The 19,797-nt window shown below is 44.4% G+C and overlaps 1 protein-coding gene across 2 annotated transcripts in view; it reads left to right on the forward strand.

Moving 5' to 3' along the window:
* The window catches only part of TTC7B (tetratricopeptide repeat domain 7B), a 186,373-nt gene that overhangs the window by 38,741 nt on the left and 127,835 nt on the right, over window positions 1-19,797 (forward strand). For both annotated transcript variants that reach the window (XM_087818586.1, XM_087818584.1), the window contains exons 4-5: window positions 8,875-9,005; window positions 19,478-19,599. In XM_087818586.1, coding sequence (XP_087674712.1) covers window positions 8,875-9,005; window positions 19,478-19,599 — 253 coding nt within the window. The remainder of the gene's footprint in view (window positions 1-8,874; window positions 9,006-19,477; window positions 19,600-19,797) is intronic.

Genomic DNA, 19,797 nt, shown 5'->3' on the forward strand with positions numbered 1-19,797 from the left:
TCATGCTCCATGTCAGTGGACTGCTCATCGGTTCTCTTTCTGGAGGCAGGCAGAGCTCAGAGAGTCCCAGGAAGGTCTGCGGGCTGTAGGCCTCGCGACGGTCCACTGAGGTGCTTGTGCTTGGTTCTTCTGTGACACCATGTCTGTCTCAGCGATGCACTTTTTACATTGTTTGGAAAATGTCTTTCCCTTCCACCCACCAGAGATGGAGCTTCTCGGGGGAAAGACCACGTCTTGCTCTGGGACGCTCAGCCCTCGCCTTTTCTCCGGCAGCTCTTGTTCCCTGCCGTAGTTTGGTCACCCAGGGGCTACCCGCTGCACTGCCGGGATCCCCTTGGGTAATAAGTCCACTTTTTTTTAGGAAAGAAACTAGAACCAAGACCAAAGTGTACATGGGGTTATGTATTATCAAGGCTGAGGGTCTGAGCTGCAGTGTTAACTGGGCTTAGTTCAGAGTGGGGGGAATGTGGATGATGGTAATTTTCTTCTCCGTGCTCTTTTGTGTTTCTCAGATCCCCCTCAGAGAAACTGAGGATTGTCATTGCCCTCAGGGAATGTCCTTGATAATACAAGTAGTTACTGCTTGTCAAGTACACATTTACATGGCAAGGCACCAAGATGCAGAGCAGCTTGCTGAGAGCGACAGAGCTAGAAAATGGAGAAGCCAGGGTTTGAATCCAGGTCTGTCTAGAGAATAGATGTGATTTTTAGCACAAAGATTAAAAATAGTAAAACATAGGATTACCATATAAGCTACCAATTCTATTCTAGGTATGTATCCAAGAGAACTGAAAATATACGTCCACACAAAAATGAGGACGTGAATATTCATAGCAACAGTCTCCATAATATTCAAAAACTTTAAACAACCCAAATGTTTACCAACTGATGAATGGATAAATAAAATGTTTTATATTCATGCAGTAGAATATTATCCAGCAATAAAAAGCAATGGGGTTGCCCGGCCAGGCGTGGCTCAGCAGTTGAGGGTTGACCTAGGATCCAGGTGATCGGGGTTCGATTCCCGGTAAGGGCACATGCCCGGGTTGCGGGCTTGATCAGTGACTTTCTCATCATTGATGTTTCTATCTCTCTCTCTCCCTCTCCTTTCCTCTCTCTGAAATCAATAAAGATATATTTAAAAAAAAAAAAAAAGCAATGGGGTGTTTGAAGCTAGATAGAGGTGGAGGTTTACAGTATTTGTGAATGTAATAAATGCCACTGAATTGTTCACTTTAAAGTGGCTACATTTATGTTATGTGAATTTCACCTCAACTTTCGAAAAAGGAATGAAGTTCTGGTACTTGCTGCAATAGGTAGGAACCTTGAAAATGTGCTGAGTGAAGGAAGCCAGATACAGACAGTCACATACTGTATGATTCCATTTATCTGAAATAACAGGAATAGGCAAATCCATGGAGAAAGTGGATTAGTGGTTGCCAGGGTGTGGGAGGAGGGCCTGGGAGTAACTGCTGATGGCTATGGTATTTCTCTTCGGGATGATGCAGATTTTCTGGAATTAGCTAGTGGTGATGGTTCCACAACTATGTGAATATACTAGAACCACTGAATCGTGCACTTTAAAGGGTGAATTTTATGGCATATGGAAAATATATCAATGTATCTGTTACTAAAATGTATATAAACATAATGAAACATGAATAAAATGCTCCCACTTAGAGACCCTCCAGCCTGCTGTCACCCAAAGATAACAGTGATGCAAAAGACCATCATGATGGTGACTGTTTTTGAGAGCTCTCTGTGCCAGGTACTGTTCTAAGCACATGGCATTTTACATATAAAGTCAGCTGCAGATTAGGAGCCAGAAAATCTGGCTCCAGAGCCCACACTCTTAGCCACTACCTAGCACAGCTTTGCATGTAGAGACAGACAGACAAATGAGAGGTATAGGAGGGTGTAACGTAAGGGCTCCGAGCAGGAACTCGGGAGTCAGTGTCTGGCTGGAGTCCTCGCTCTGCCACTTACCAGTTGTGTAATCTCGGTGAGTCACCCAGCAGCTCAGAGGCCTGTGGCCTCATCTCGAACGCAGGATGACAGTAAATCCTTCCTCGCTCCTGTGATAAGGTTAGAAGAATCATGCCAGCTCTCAGAGCAGCGTCTGGCATGTCGCACAAGCTATGTGTTGTCACTGTTCCGTGGTCACTAAATAGAGACTTGACGAGCATACGTTCAAATTGCAAACTCACGTTTAGTGAGCGTTTGAGGTTGATTGAGCATCTCATTTGCTCACAGAACTGTGGAAGGGACGCTGAAAGATCATGCGCTGTAGCAGGTGAATGTCTAATTCGGGGCCTGGCATGCTCTTCTTTTATGAGCGGCGTGTGCGTGTGTGTGTGTGTGTGTACACATGCACAAGACGGCGATTTCTAAAAGCACCCAGAAGGGATCAGCTGCGGCTCGCAGCCCAGAGACCGCCAGAGCTGGTAGAAGCTCTGGACTGACAGGACTTCACCGGAGACCTGGGGCAGCTGCCGCGTCCCCACACCCCCGGTCGGCTCCCACCGGCTGTCTTCTCTCCACACCGTGTGCAGGGGCTTGTCCCCTCGTTGAGGTGGGTACATCTGACACCTGTGGGAGTGCGGCCGCTCCAGAGGTGAGAACGCGGGACCAGCAACCTGGCCCCGCCTTTGCCAGGACTGCGCTCTGAGGATATTGAATCTCTTTTCCTGAGTTTCTTTTCAGCCCTGGAAATTGAGATCCCTGGAAATCGTCCTGATGCCTTTGAAGTTCATACCACAGGGCTGGGTTATCAGAGACATGGTATTACAATAAAGTTTTTCTGGCACTTCCAGTTAGAGACTGTCCCGTGGGTCATGTTACAGCAAAGCGACAGGGTGTACCTGTCCTGAGCTAGGCTTCCAGAGATGCGGTTAAGAGACATGAGGAAACAGTGCCGAATGTCTTAGTCCATAGTTCACATAATTATGTTTTATAGTCTTTTATTGTGTTACATAACTTCACAGATTAATTCCATGTTCATTTAATGCGATTAAAACACCCAAATATTTGTTTTGACTGTTAATCTTCTAAAGTTACACAGCTAAGATGGCATCCCTTTAGCTCAACCCTTCATAACACACGCGGAGTGGGTGCCCGCGATTCAGGGCAGTGCCTGGGGTGATGCAGCTCCTGGTGGGAGGAGAAACCACTGCCCTGGGGCTCTGAACTTTGATTCCTGTGCCTTTACAATTTGAAACTCATTTTTATTGTCATGCTGTTATCAGGCACTGAATATGCTGTCAGCGGCTCAGTGGATACAAGATGTTGTAAGCAGGGTTTTGTAGTCAGATAGGCCAGGGGTCAAGACTTGGCTCTATCATTTTACTAGTGGTGGAGCCCTGAGTTGAGTGTTATCTAGAAGGCGCTGTTAACACCCTCCTTGCAGGGTGGCTGTGGGGATTACGAGTGGTGCATGTCAAACCCCAGGCATAGTGCTGGGTGCTGAGGACCTTGACGAATGAAGCTTCCATATTATTGGAACTGTTTGGTCCTGCATACCCAGGTCAGGCTCCCAGCTGAGGGATCCTGAGAGAATTTGGGGTGTTAACCCCTGAGTGACCACTGGATATTTTGGCAAGGAGATTATAGCTCTCCACTTCCTCAGCCAAAGCTCTGGGTGGATAGCCCTTGGGGAAATGAAATGGAGCTCCTTGTCATGGGATGAAACCTCGATGTGGAAGGAAACAGTGTGGAGTCCTGTTTGCTGCACTATGTTCTGTAAGTCACGCCTAAATAGGACACTTGAGGCTGAGCACACTTGAACTTTTAAACTCTCCAGGGTCCTCAGCCTGCTCTTCAGCTGCCTGCTGCCCCTCCCAGCTGTCGCACACCTCCTGCCTGCGGGCGTCTGCACAACACCTTTGCTTTTGACGCTCTGCCCTGCATCCGACTCAGCAGTCCCCGTTTCCTCTCAGAATGCCGCCCAGGGTAGGATACATTTGCCCCAGATTCTGGCCCCTGCTCAGACCTTAGGCAAGTCACTTAACTTCCTGAGAGTCTTTTTCTGCAACTTGGTAAGGAGCCAGTGTCCGAGAAACAGGCCCAAACAGGCTAATGCCCACAGAAGAGCTTCAGAAGCAGTCAGGTGTGATCTGAATGATTTTTTCTTACCATTAATTTATTTAAAATGTGTTACCCTTCCCAGAAAGCACCTTTCAGAAGTCAGTCTGCCTGTGGGAATCCCCTCCTGTGGCAGGGAGATCAGTTTGGGGCCCAGTGGCTACTCAGCCGCCTTCTTCACCCGTGCTTTGAAGCCAGCCTCTAGGATTGGTCAGAGTGCTTTATTTCTACTTTTTCTGCACACAGCTTTGATTCTGGAATGAAGATCTTTTTTTAAAAAAAAAATTGATTTTAGAGGCAGAGAGAGAATTATCAGTTTATTGTTCCACAAATTTATTCATTCATTGGTTGATTGCTACATGTGCCCTGGCCAGAGATCGAACCTGCAACCTTGGTGTATCAGGACGATGCTCTAACCAACTGAGCTTCCCAGCCAAGGCTGGTCATGCAGATCTTATTGAGATGTTCATTACGTGTTGCTGTTACACCAATTATTTATCTAGTCTGGCTTTTGCATTTTTGTCATTCATTTCTCTGGAAAAAAGGTAACTGAAAACATTATTGATAATAGCTCTCCAAACTGACAAGGTGTCATCTGACATTTTAATAAGGGCCAATTTGGGCCATGACCTCAGGACTCCGCTTCTCAGACAGTGTTGATCTGATCCCAGACACTTGAAATGTTATAGTCCAGTCCAGAGGGTATGTAAGCAGCTTTCGACAGAGAACTAAATATTCTGGAACTGAGCTGCATGGCCACGCATTCCCTGTGGTGAATCAAGACTCCACTATTGCTCTGACGTGCCCAGTGGCACATGGGATGAATGTCGTAGCATTTGGGAGAAAGAAAGAAATAATGTTCACCATAAAGAGCCTCCTACCCAAAGATGGACTCCTTGCTGGGGACTCACTTGCTGGCTGAGACCTTGAGTGTCCACATATCTGCGTAATTAGAACACAAACCCACAGAAAATACCAGCCTCTTGTCACAGTGGAGGGTTAAGTTTTATAGCTGGTTTAATATTCTTAGTGACCATGAATGGCCATAGACTACAGCCCTAGATGACTGGGTCTTAATATTTTGGAACTCAAAATACAGATGGTAGTCTAACTGTATTGAATTGGATTTGGCTTTTTTTTTTATTTATTCTGTGGGCATGGCAGGTCCCAGAGGGCCTTGGTCATCCTGGTGAGTTGTAGTGGTCTGAGTCCAGCTGCAGTGGTACAAAGTGCCAAAGAATGGACCTGTTTTCTTCCTGGCCCTTTGACACACTGGGTAATTTGTTTTCTTTGTATTAAATCTCTGATACCAACTTGCACATCCTTTGGTTGCTTCTCATACAGCAGAAGGCAGATTCTGAAACAATTTGTCTCTTTTTGTTGTTTTCTGGTGGTTTCTATTTTGCACAAAGGAGAAGTTAGAGCACACATTGGAGCTTCAGTTGCGTTTGAGTTGTTCTGGAGTTGTGCTACCAAATGGTGCACTTGTTTGGCTTACCTCGCGTTCTTCAAAGAAAATTTCAGGAGGTTGGAACAAAGTTCACACTGGAGAGGCTGCTGAATGATTTTTTTTTTTTTTTTTTGCAACGGCGCAAACGACTTTGGCTCCAAATGAAAAGGGAATTAAGCACCTAGGACTGGAGGGACATTAAAACAGTTAGTACAACTGTATTCCTTGTGTTCAAAAAGTTTAGTAGAGACATGGAAGCTAAATATAGACTAAGATCAAATTTCTAGAGGTGAAAACTACAGTGTGTGAGACGAAAAATACACTGGACATAATTAAAGGAAGATTTGACATCGAAGAAAAGACTAGTGAACTTGAAGATATAGCAGTAGAAACTATCCAAAATGAAACAGAAAGAAAAAATTAAAAAGAAGGTGTAAAGAGCATGAGTGAGCTGTGGGATAACTTCAGGTGGCCTAATATGTGTGTAATTGGAGTTCCCTCAGGAAGGAGGAGAGTTAACAAAAAAAATTTGAAGAAACAGTGACTGACCATTTTTCAAATTTTATGAAAATTATAAACCCTTAGATCCAGAAAGTTCAGTGAAGCCCAAGCACGAGAAACATGGAGAAAACTAAGCCAAAGCACTTTATAATCCAAATTGCTCACACCCAGTGATAAAAGAAAATTGTAAAAGCAGCCAGAAAAAAGGGCACATTACAGGCAGATGAATAAACATGAGGGTGACGGCAGATTTATTGTCAGAAACCATGCAAGTGAGAACACAGTGGATCAGATCTTTAGAGTGGGTGGGGAGGGCGAGGCAGAAGAAGCAAACTGCCAACCAATGAAAATATTTCTCAAAAATGAACGCCAAATAAAACCTTCTTTAGACACACGGTGACTGAAGGAGATCCCCAATGGCTGAACTGCACTGTAAGAAATGTTAAAGGAATTCCTTTAGGAAGAAGGAAAACGATGCCAGAAGGAAATATGAACCTACACAGAGGAATGAAGAGCCCTGGAAGTCATGACTATAATGGTGACTTGAGTTTTTCCTCATTATTTAAATGTCTTTAAAAGATAATTGACTATTTCAACAACAATAATAACCATGTAGGGTGGGATTTATAGCCTCTGTAACAATAAAATGTATATAATAACAGAATAAAGACTGGGAAAAGGGAAATGGAAATATGTGGTTATAAAGGTGTTATACTATATATGAAATTATTCAATAGCATTTGAAGTAGACTGTGTTAAGTGAAACCCTAAAAGCAACCACTGGCAGTTAATTAGGCTCAAGACTTCAATAAATGATAGAAAATGTAGACAGATGGTAAGTAAGTATAGAGGAACCTTGGAACAACACAATTTGTAAATAAAGTGTATTTGTTTAGCTGTTTCTTACAAACATATTCTTACCATACAACCGACCAATTGTGCTTGTTGGTATTTTACTTAACTGAGTTGAAAACTATGTTCACACAAAGACCTGCACATGGATATTTTATAGGAGCTTCATTCATAATTGGCCAGACTTGGAAGCAATGAAGATGCCTTTGAATAGATTAGTGGGTAAATGGATTATTTAGTAACAAAAAGAAATGAGCTAGCAGGGCATTAAAGAGCACGGTGGGACCTTAAATCAGTGTTCTAAGTGAAAGAAGCCAGCCTGGAAAAGGTTACATACTGCATGATTGCAGCTATATGACATTCTGGAAAAGGCAAAACTAGAGACAGTAGAAAAATTAGTGTCACCAGGGGTCTGGGAGGAGGGGATGTGGGGATGAATAGGTGAAGCATGGGGCATTTTTAGGGCCCTATTGTGTACAGCACAGTAATGGTGGACACTTGACATTATTAAAACATTTGTCATAGAACTGCACAACACAAAGAGTGAACCCAAACGTAAACTATGGACTTGAGTTGATAAAATAAAAACAACAAAAATATATTGAAACATTGAAAAAAATGTGTAGTTTGTTACATGCCAATCTTACCCCAGTAAACCTGTTAAAACATATCAAAATCTTTGGCTGAGTTGCACCTTCTGTGACAAAGTGGCAACCTCTGAGCCAGCAGGTGCACTGTCCTGAGTTTTTGGCTCCTTGTGAACAGAAGTGGCTCCTCCTTCCCGGGCAGTGCAACCACCTCCCGTGGCTTTCTGCAGCCCCGAGGACTGTCGCTGTTTAAGAGCAACTTGGATGAGCCATTCTCAAAATGATGCACCTGAGGCTTTGGGTCATTTCCTGATGTCTTTAGTGAAGTCCATCCTGCAAATCAGCCACTAACTTGATGGGTGTTTCTTGGGAGGCCGAAGGCCTGGATTCTGATTCCGGTGGTCCCAAGAACTGCCCTTCAGGTTTGGGGTGAGTCACTGACTTTACCGTGCAGACCTCAGCTCCTTCATCTGTTCGATGACTGGGTGGGTCTTCCAGGGACTCTCCCTGGCCCCTTCCAGTTGCAGCCCTCGTTTCTGTCAGTAGTAATCTTCTCACACTTTTTTGTGGAGCGGGATGTGTGGGACGTGTGTTCACGTGTATCCCAGGGCACTCGGCACAGCAGAAGCCCTGTTGCATGTAGCGGCCCTGAAGACCCTCCGTACAGAGACCCTCTGCCTCCGGCTGTGGGTGGAACCCTGAGTCCGTCTTGCGCCAGGCTGGTTGCCCAGGGCTGTGCAGAGGCTGGTGCTGGATTCAGACTGCAGCTGCTTACCTCAGCATTGTTATTTTTTCAGCCTTTCATACATCCCAGCCCTGAAATATCTCTTAGCTGAGAGTTTATTCTCCATCTGCAAAGAAATGTCCACAAAGCGAAGTTCTGGATGTTTTCTCAGCCCGGAACTGAGAGGTGGTCCATGGTGTGATTTTTGCCCCAAACTCTGAGGCTGGGAGTTGAAAGATTTTCCTAGTAACTGAGCCTTCTGAGAACATCTAAAATCTTTTTATGTTCGATTGGTTAAGTGTGCATTTTGAGATAGAAAATATTCTTTCGCTGGTATTGTTCTGTGAGCCTAACTTTACCTACCTTTAAAATCCTTTAAGGACATCGGGACATGATTGAGAAGCTCTGTTCTGTCTGGATGGGGTGACAGGGGTCAAGTTCTCAAGCTGGGCATCAAAATCAAATGGTGCTTTGTGCATAGTTAGGGCCCTCTCTCCTCTATAACTTACAGGTGCTCTTTTTGATGATCCGTTTGTCCTTAGAGAGAGGACAGAGGATCTGCTTCTCTGACAGTTCGTGATCTCCGGCGACCACTGTCTGGCCCTCTAGAGCAATATTTTAAAAATTAAGCCCCATGAAAAGCAACTCACCCAGTTTTTGTGTTTGATTTTTAATTTTAGGACTTTGTTTAGAGAAGTTGCCTATTTCCTCTTCGACCAATAATCTCCACATGGACCGGGAACAGGATGTGATCACCTGTTATGAGAAAGCAGGGGACATTGCGCTCCTGTACCTCCAAGAGATAGAAAGGGTAAGTGAGGACCATGTGTTTGTCCCAGTGGATAATTCCTTTTTTAATGTCAAATCAAATTGTGGAGAACTGTGGTCAACCTCTGGGAAACCTTCAGCTTGACCGCCTCTGGGCACAAAGCTTTTCTCACCCTCTCTAATGCCAAGGGGAATCTGGTGGTGACTGTGGTGCCTTGGGAAGTAGGCGGGTCAGTGGGAGGCATCTGAACATCCTCTGAGCAGAAGTGACAGTGTACATCTGCTTAAGCCCTAGCACCCCGAAGCTGGCTAATTATTTCCATTCTCCTTCGCAGAGTGGGCTGATCTTCATTTGTACTCGCGTGGACTACATGCCAGCACAGTGTACATCTGGGTTTGGGAGGCTTTACCTCAGTGTTTATGCCAAAGGTCTGCTGGGGACTCTCAGCCGACCTGCTTGGAGCAGGTTGTGTACCCCTGGGACCATCGGGGATGGTTTCTCCCAGCAGTCACTGGTGTGCCTGGGTGTGGGGAATGGAAACCAGCGGCTGGCAGGAGGGCCACCTGACCAGAGAATTAGCGAGCAAGAGACCCCGAGCCCACACCCTCGGGCAGAGGAAGTTGGGGGCAGGATGGGGCCAGGAAGGCGTGCGCCACTTACCTGTTTAGAAGGCCCACTATCTTTTGGCTCTACTCTTTCCTAAGTTCCTTCACGTCTCAGCCTCAATTTCCCCCTCTGTAAAGGGAGCATAATAATAGTTCCTATTTCATGGCGTTCTTGTGGGGATTATAAGTCATGTAAATAAGGCACTTAGCCCAGGGTTCTTGGTAAATGTCACTTATTTTGCTCATAGCAACAGCTCCGAGCCATCTCTGCCCCCAGCCGAGTTTTCTGGAATTCTGACCAAGGCTTGACACTGATATTTCCCCCTTCAGACACAGAGATGATTCCTGTGAGAGATTTTGAAGTTATTAGAAATCCGGTGACTTTGAAAATGACCACAGTCTTGTGTCCCATCAATTTTATAGGTCCTCTGCCTCCGTGAGGATTAGAATAGGGAGGGATACCAAAGCCTGGTCAGTTTTTGTTCTTTTATGAATGTACAGACTGGCGGTCATTTTTTTCATAGGTCTTTTGTATGTTGCTGTGTGTTTTGAGCATCAGAACTGCCTTGTAAGAGGCGGAGAGAGCAGGGTGAGAGGCAGAGAGAGAGGCGGTGGAGACAATGATGGGAGTGGTGTCTGGCCTGGCCTGCGCCAAAATGCATCGTAAACATGGTTTGGCAGGTCTGGGGATTCAGGCAGATATTTGGTCATCTTGCCAAAATGTTCTACCTGAAGGCTGCTGTGAGAAAGGACTTTTTTTGATATTCAGAATTTACAGTTTGATCTTTAGAGAAACAATCATGCAGCTTGCTTTCAAAGTCACATGGTTTTCACTGCCTGCCTCCTTGCCAGCCGGTGCTCGCGGTGGGGAAGCTGCTTCCCCAGCGGAGCCGACCTTGTGTCCCCACCGCCTTGCTCCCCAGCGGTGCCCAGCCTGTCGCCGCCTGGGAGGAAGGCGGTTCATCTGTTACACGTGTCTTTCCCGACATGGGAATTGGCAAACCTGGATGCACTTCCTGTCCCGCTCGCTCACAGCCACCTGTTCACCACTGGTTCTTTAGCCAGACTGTCAAGGAGGCTCCCAGGATATAAAACACAAAGTTTTGGTGGTTTTGGGGAAATAGTGATCATCGTATGTTAGATTTTGAGAAGAAAATGGATGCCCAGAAAGGGAGAGCCCAAGGGCACAGAGGAATTTAGGGCCAAAGCTAGAATTAGAGCTTAGCTTTTTCTTTACCTAGTTCAGCGCTCACTCACTTCACTGTCCCGGCTACTGTAGTTTCCCACACCCTTATATATAGAAAGTGCTCAGTAAGTATTTGACCAGGCCAGCACTAGCTCTTGTTGGCACGGGGAAGGAGCCTCAGCCTAGGGTTCAGTCTTAGGGTATACAGACAACTTTCACGTTTCTGGTTCGATTTTCCAGTCTGAGGTTTCCTTCGTGGGAAACCACTTTGAGCTTCCGCAGATCCAGCAAGTCAAGATATTAGCAATGAGAGAGACTGAATGAGCCAAACATCTGTTTTGACTGTAGTAGGTGCTCAAGAAATGGTCTGTTGATTGAAGAGAAGTCTTGGGGGAAAATGACCTTCCTTAAGTGACTATTGGGCTTGATGAAAGTTCAAGGGTTTTTATGAGACAAGATAATGCAGAGGATACCTGCTTGGACTTAAAAAAATTTTTTTGGAACTTACATGACTTTTGAGAATTATGCTAAACTGAAAACAGAAATTTTAAGGAAATAGAATCTGAAAGAAGTACAAGACTGGGGCAGATGTGGGCAAATAGTGCTTTGATTTTCTGGGTAGGCAGCTCTCTTAAGTAGAAAATCCCACATGCTCTGTTCCTGTATTTGTTCTGCCAGCCGAGGCAGTCAGTCATTCAGTGGTCCCCCCTCATTTCCCAGCTACTCTATAGTGAAGAAACTTCTATTTGCCCGGACCTTTGGGCATTTTATTTATTAGTTTTGGCTCTTAACTTCATGCACTAGCAAGAATGAAACTGGGGGAGAACTTTGAGGACAGTTTGGAATATTGTGGCCAGAGTTTTTTCATCATCTGGGACCACCGAATCATATTTCTGAGGCAGCCCCATTCTCTGAGTTTCCCTAATAGTGGATATGTTCAGGTGTTATGCTTGTTTACTTCCTGAAGGGCGGCGACTTTTGAGAGAGGGGCTGAACTTGGCTTCCCCTAGGGCCAACTTAAGCTGTGAGAGGCAGTAGAGCACAGTGGCCAAGCGATTATTGGTATTGGGATCCTGGCCTTGCCACCTCTTAGCTGTGGAACTTTAGGCAAGTTACTCAACCTCTCTGTGCGGCCTCGGGATCCTCATTAGTAAAGCAGCAATAATAATTGCTAGACTGTGAGGGTGAAACGGGATGACTCATGTTCTTCCCAGTAAGAACATGGTCAGCCCACAGTGAGTGTTGGTTTCATTGTCATTCTCTGTTCCCATGTCACCTGCCAGTGGGATCTTTCCTAACCTTAGGAGATTTCAGATATTTAGGTAAAAATCTGGAATATTATAAATCCACTGTTCTATTTTAAATGTTAAAGAACTTTTAGGGGAATGTTAACAGAGTAATTTTTCCAGGAGAGTTTTGCTTTCTTTCTCCTGTGTGGGAGAGAATGGGACAGCATTCTGCCTGGAGTCCCTATGTGACATCTGGGCTCTGGACTTCTGTTCACCCCTGACTGTTTGACGTTGGTCCAGCTATTGATTTCAGCTTTCTGTTTTCACGGTGGGTCTAACTGCCTGATTGGTCTGGGGCTGGAGAACCAGTGAGTCACCGCGTCTTCAGCCAGGACTCGAGGAGCTTCCCAGGCGTTGTTCTTCCCCCTGGTCCAGGCGTGGAGGCAGCGCTGGGGAAAATGTGGACACATGAAAGCTGTGGGCATTAAATATTTGCTCAGTGTTGTCCTTGTCATATTAGGGTTACAGAGACATCGACTAAAATTCTCTCTGATGATTTGTTCTCTGAAGGGGAATAAAAGATACCTCTAAAACTGTGCATATAATTTAATCAAACAAATCAAATTAGAGCAGATAGAATTAGAAAGGGCACAGGATGGCCTTGACTCGTTTGTGTTCAGGTGGTGGCATTGCGCCAACAGTAAATAACGTTATCTGCCCCGCAAGGAGCCTCTCGTGGCGCAGCGATAGGAATAAAGATGACTTCATCCTTGACTGTCATAGCACGAGCCCTGCTTTTGGCAGATGAATCACGCTGTCCCTGTCCTTTGCAAGCCTCAGCCAGCCAGCTGGTGCTGCTTTCCCGAGCAGAGGCTGTGCCAGGGTGGAACTCTACCTTCTGCTGACAGTTCATTCCTTTGCACCCTCTTTTAGAAAAGAAGTTAATGCTAAATTATGGGACATCCACAGACTTGTCATGGGCTAGAGTTCTGAAAGAAACAAAGAGACCCCAATGTTGTAGGGTCCAGCCCAGATTCCCTGTGTTGGCCGGGGCGTTGCTCGGTGGTCCGGCCGCATGGCCACGCCTGAGTTTATTGCGCCCTCCCAACAGGAAGAACTTGCAGTGACATAGCTGAGGTGTTGGATTCAGAACTGGATTAGAGTAAAGTTACTGTGTGCCTTGAACTCCAACCAGATGTCCTGGGACAAGTACTCAGTGCTGCGGTGAGAAAGGCAGGGTGTGGCGCTGGAGGTCCATGTGGCTGTGCTGTTGGCTTGAAGATGTGAGGCCATGAGGAAAGGACAGAGCCTTCCTCCCCTTCCCCTCTCCAGCCCAGCGGGTCACAGTTCCGAGCTCGGTGCAGAGCGTATGAAGGGACTCTGCTTAAAGTAACGCCCGGAGCCCGGCTGTTGCCCGCAGTGTGCTCGGGCCTTGAGCCTGCCGCCTGAGTAGCTGGACCGGGAGGCTACAACATACTTAAAACTGACTTACAAAAGTCTAGACACTTCTCATTTTCATTTTTGTATATGCTCAGCCGTCTTTGCCCTCGTAATTTTATAGCCTTAAAGTGTTTTCGATCTGTGTTTTCACTCAACATTAAGTCAGAGCCTTGAAGTGTTTTCGGGGCTGTGTCATAGTTCATCAGCGGTGGCCTCTGCAGTGTCATTAACTTACTGTGGGGGATAACCCGCTGTCAGTGATGCCGTGACGCCCACCTCCTTCAGGCACTGTTTTCCTTTGCTCCCCGTTGTTTCTTACGGGCAGCCTCCCAGAAATGGGGAGCCTTTTAACATTCTCACTACAACTGACCCTACACGTCCCGCTGGCCTCCTCTGCCTCTGGCAGTACAGGAGGGTGGTGGGTTTTTGACTGGCTTGCTGTTGTCTAGAAGTTATTTTGCTGATTTGCTAGGCGAAAATGGTACCTTGCAGTGTTAGTTTTTGCATTTCTTTGACTATCAGACAGGTTGAATTATTTTCACCTATTTACTAGTTTTCTTTTTTTCTTACAACATTATAAGATATAATTTATATACCATACAGTTCACCCATTTACAGTGTACATTTCCTTGTGCAATTGTCACCAAAAGCAATATAGGATTATTAGCCACAACATTGAGCTCCTCTATAAAAACAGTTGATTTTTTTCACTTTTCTAAGAATACAGGCATATGGCAGAAGAATGGTTTTTGTTGTTGTTTCTTCCTTGCTGATATATTCCGTCTTCTCTCTCTCATGTCCTATCTCCAGACTTTGTAAAACAATGTAAAAAATAAAAGTGGTGGAAAATACCCTTATTTTGTTCCTAGTTGAAGGTAACTCTTTAATATATCTCCATTAAGGATTATAATGTTTATATTCTCATTGTTTCTCATTTGCAACTCGTAACAGTCACGTGAGGTATATTGTCATTCCCATTATACAGATGAGGACAGTGAAGCTCCGAGAGATCAAAGAAGTTCTCCAAAGTTCACAAGTGGTGAAGAGTGTCAGAGCCAGATCTTGAACCTGGGTCTTTGGACCTAAAATATTTGGCCCCTGCCCCTTGCTATCTTGCTTCCTCAGCCCTGGGTGTACGCTGAGGCCAGAGCAGGCTGCACTTGCTAAGGATGCTTGTCGGCGTCCTCTCACGGGGACGTGTTTATCCGAGGAACAAGTGGTGTTTTCAGCTCCTGCCCAGGCCCACGTGGTGGAGGAAGGGATTAAATCCAGGATGATTGGACTTCAAGTTAAACCCTGAGTTAAGCTATTCCTTCTGCCTCCCCACTTGCATCTTTCCTATTCTTCCCATTTATAACCTAAAGCTTCATCCTGGCAGCCTGACCTCTTATCCATTGGACTTTGTTCTGCAAACAAACATGGCCTGATAAGACAAAAGAGGAGGAGCTAGGCTTGGGAGTCCGGTGGGCCTGAGTTTCAGCACCAGCTCTAACAGTTGCTAGCCATGTGATTTGGGCAACTCACTCAGTGGAGCAAAGTAGGAGCTTCCCTTTCAGTAAAGACAGGATCATAGTGTGTCTCTCAGTGGGTTTTTGTAGAAGAATAAATGAGCTAGCCTATGTTCCTACATAATGCCTCAAGCATAGTAGGTTACTTTCTTGTTGTTGTTTTTTCTGCACTTCTGATTGGCCTCACAAATTCATTCATTCATTTACTGCATAGTTCATTCATTTACTGCATATTTCATTCATTTACTACATATATCGAAGGCCTGCCGTGCACCAGACTTTGCAGTAGACATGAGACATATTAGTAAATGAAATAGATGTGGCCCCTGACTTTGTGGAAGTTGCACCATCGTGAAGGTCAACAGCCAGTAGTCAAGTTGAAAGTCACATAAATAAATGCACTGAAGGAATAGACTAGAACATTCTATTGGGAGGGAAGAGTAGAGGCAGGCCAACTTGATGTTTTGGGGTCAGTGAAGGCCCTTCTGAGAGGGTGACAAACAGGTTGATACCTGAGAGATAAGAGAACATGAGTAACATGATCCAGATTGTGTTATAAAGAATTATTCAGGCTGCTTGTGGAGCATGAAAGGGAAGTAAAGAGCAAGAGCGGACGAGGAGAGTCCATTTAGGAGGCTGTGGTAGAAATCTAACAGGAAGTGACAGTGGCATAGAGGAAGGAATGGTTCTGGAAATGGATAGATACAGACGTATCTGAAAAACAGTATGGAGGCACATGGTGACAGATTAGATGAAAGAGTGTCAGGTGTCAAGGCTCACTCCCAGTGTCTGATTTGGGCATCTGGGTGGATGACCTTATTTATTAAGATGGGGTGATGGTAGAGACTTGCTTTGGGTTCAACCTGGACTGCTAAGAGTGTAATAATTCTCAGAGCTTTCCTGGGGGGTGGGAGTTCGGTGGCTGTTATCTGAGGAATGCATTCTAGGGGCTGGGAGAGAAATGCCCAGAAAGGGGCTCTTGAGGATGAACCCTATCCCTGAAGTACTGAGATTAATACCATAATAAAATGTGTGACAATAACAGCAAAAAGGGTAGGGGTGGAAATTGACATATATTGTCATAAGATATTTATATATGAACTGATATAATATTATTTGAAGATAGACTCTGATAAGCTAAAGAACTGTATTGTAAACCCTAGGATAACCACTAAAAAAAGAGAAAAAAAGAGATAATTAACCATTTGATAGTGGAAATGAATTGGAATCATCAATCAAAAAAAAGGGGGGAGGGTGCAGAATGAGAGAGAAAAAAGGGACAAAGAACATATGGGATAATAAAAAACAACTAGCAAGATGGTCCCAGTCATGTCAGTAATTACCTTAAATGTAAATGATCTAAACACCCCAATTAAAGGGCAGAGATTTTCAGATTGGACAAAAAGGCAAGACTTAACTATATGTTATCTACAAGAAAACCATTTAAATATTAATATATAGGTAGACAAAAACTAAAAGTATATACTGTACAAACTAATCAAAACAAAGTTAGATTCTTAATAAACCCATTTTTGCTGATTAAAAATAAAAGCAAAGTTAGAATGGTATATTATATCAGAATGTAGAATCAGTAACAGGGAATATTACAGGAGATAAAGGGAGATATTAAATAATAGGAGTTAATTCATCAGCAGGACATTATAATCCTAAAAGTGTGTGTACCTAGTAATAGAACTTCAAGATATATAAAACAAAATGTAGAGAAGAATTTATAACATTAAACGTTTATATTAGATAGGAAGAAAATCTCATTTAGTCCATAGGACCATGCTAAGACCATGTTCTATTGCCATCTTCACTTTGCCACTGAGAACACTGACGTCGAGAGAGGCTGAGACTTGCCCAAAGTGGTGGAGCTGGATTGGAACCCAGAGTGGCAGCCCGTCTCCAGCACGTTACTTTATACTACAGACCTGAATTGTAGACTGAGAGTTCATTCTGTGTTCTAAGAAGAACTGACACAGAATGGTGGACAGCAAGACAACTCCCGGTGGATCTTCTAGATTTCAGGGAAGAAAGGACTGCACTTTGCAGATCATCTGCAGGGAGAACCGTAAGGCTGGCTTCCCAGTTCTCCAGAGCAACTTTCAGTGTCAGAAGAGGGAGAGAAAGTGTGAAATCCAAAATGTCATACCCAGTCAGAGTTAGAGAAACAGAAGCAAGAGACAGACATTCTCAAACATGTAAGAATGCAGGGCCCATAGCACCCTGATCTCTTTTGGGCAGTATTTTACCAACCAAGTATTGATTCAAAATAAAGAATTTTAGAAACAGTGAATGCATTTAAAACAATTTTGGGGTAGAACAAAAATAGGCTGAAGAGAAGGCAAAGTGGAATGTAATATGAAGTAGGAATATGTTAATTCCTTCATCTTGACTATGAATCAATAGATACTGCATAAAGTTGAAGTATGTAGGTAAAAAATCACCTTTCTCTCATCTGTCTCTTTTTTCCCCTACACACACACACACACACACACACTCACACATAAAGGTGAGATATTTTAAACTTTAGAGAGACCTATTATGAACTAAGTGGAAAACCCCACATTTTTCTGAAGTTGAGTGATTACTTTGGTCACAGTTTAGTTTCTTCTGTCAAATTTAATTAAAATTAATTGTAATGGTTTAAATTTAAAACTAACACATAGAACACAATGCCAGTTTCTGGAAAATGGTTTTTATCTTTCTCTCCTCTTGATACATATGTATACAGAGATATCTGGACTATTGTTCAATCAGTGCTAACTGGTTATTTCTGTGGTAGAATTTTCAGGTGATTTTTAATTTTCTTTTTGTGCTATACTGAGTTGTTTATGCTTTAAAATAATCATGGCATTCTTTGAAATTAAAAACTATTCTCAAAAGTCCATGAAGGATAATTTTTAAAGGTGTCAGAGTTGGAACTCAGAGTGGACATGCCAAGGAAGTAGTTGGATATACGAGTCTGAAATTCAGAGGGAAAGTCTGGATTAGAGATGATAAATTTGGGAGTTGGCAGCATGTAGATGATTTTCGAAGCTCAGAAGAATGAATGAGATCATCCTGAGAGAGATTCAAGGGAGAAAGGACAAGTGCTCAGGACCCCACTGTGTGATCTCCATCACTAGAGGAAGGATGGGGAGGGGCCTGCATTAGAGCCCAAAACACCCACACTCTTAGGAGGTAGAAGGAACCACCTACCTGTTAGCACTTGCAGAAGTCATGAAGCAGCCAGGCAATTTTGATAAGATGCTGGGATGCAGTTCAGATGCAGGGGTTGGCCACCTGGATTTCATTCCAGAACATACTGTTCATTAAGTGTCTTCTACTTTTCTTTGCTCCGGACCTCACAAGTTCCAGAACTAGCAATTGCTTTACCTCCATTGGAGCAAACTTTCAAGAATATCTGGGGTTTGGCTAATGTCTTGGTCTTTGAAGAGCTGCTGACTTTCAGCAAATGTGGCCAGTGTGTTTGGAGAGCACTTGAATGGTTTTTTAATGGGCCATAAGTAGCTCCTGTTTGATGAGTGCTTTATCTGACTTGTGAGTTTAAAGAGAGCAGCCTCTGTAACAGTCGATATGTGAGTGTACATCACTATAACCCACTCAACTTGCAAGCCTTTCTCCTGAGTAGTTGGGAGTCTTTCTTGCAAGGCTAAAAATTTAAGCTTTTAAAATCTTGTTATCACCCAGCCGGGTGTGGCTCAGCGGTTGAGCATCGACCTAAGATCCAGGAGATTGGGCTTTGATTCTTGGTCAGGGCACATGCCCGGGCTGCAGGCTCGATCCTCAGTTGGGGGCGTGCAGGAGGCAGCCAATCAATGGCTCTCTCATTAATGTTTCTCTCTTTCTCTCCCTCTCCCTTCCTCTCTCTGAAATCAATAAAGATATATTTTTTAAAATTAAAAAAAACACACACCTTGTTATCTGTTGACAAGAGGTCAAGTTTGGGAGACAGGAAGCTTAGGTTGTTTTTCTCAGCTCGCCCCTTGAGGACAGCTGACTGCTGCTCCATCCACAGGCCTCACTTCGGTAGCCTGGAGAGCCCCCCCCAGTTAATTTCAGGCCAGTGCCAATCACAGCACTTCTCAGCTCTTTTTGGAGCTCATCAAGCTCATGTAGGGCTGAAGCTGCAGTCTGCCAGTCAGTGACCTCGGCCTTTGGTGGGTGATGACTGTTTCTGCCCGTTGCTGGGACCTGCCTCTGTGTCACTCAGCCTCTCTGTCAACATCCTGGCATTCAGCAGAGCCACTCGGATCCTCATGCTTCTCCTGGCACCCCCGCACACATCAGCGCCCTTCAATCCTAGCCCCCCTGTGCCAGGAGAGCCACACGTGCCCCTGGGTTGCTTGGCTGCTTCCTGTCTCACAGAAGTCATTCTCTGTGCTTTCCTAATCCTGGCACATCTGCCCCAGGGCCTTTGCACTGACATTTGCATAAGGACATTGAGTTTTCAAGTTGTGCACCGCATTTAGCGCTAGGGTTTGCAGGAAGTAGACTTGGATGTGGAACTGATTAGTTTTCCGATTTTCTCCCCTTCTAGGTAATACTTACTAATATTCAAAACAGAAGCCCTAAGCCTGGCCCTGCTCCCCACGATCAAGAACTAGGTTTTTTCCTAGAAACAGGACTTCAGAGAGCCCATGTCCTCTATTTCAAAAATGGGTAAGCCTTCTTCATTTTTTCTAAAGAAGGAGAATAGGAAGCCTTATAATGCTGTCTTTAGTTTAGTTATTTTAACCAGACAATTTAAAATATGAACTATAATTGGAATTTTTTTTTTAAAAAAGAGTGAACATATAGACTCTTTTTTCTCTCCTCCACCTGGCTCTCTGTTTGCCATGAGATTTGAAGGTGGGAGAA

The sequence above is a fragment of the Miniopterus natalensis genome, chromosome 1 (genome assembly GCF_054644295.1).
Source record: "Miniopterus natalensis isolate mMinNat1 chromosome 1, mMinNat1.hap1, whole genome shotgun sequence".
NCBI classification, from domain to species: Eukaryota; Metazoa; Chordata; class Mammalia; order Chiroptera; family Miniopteridae; genus Miniopterus; species Miniopterus natalensis.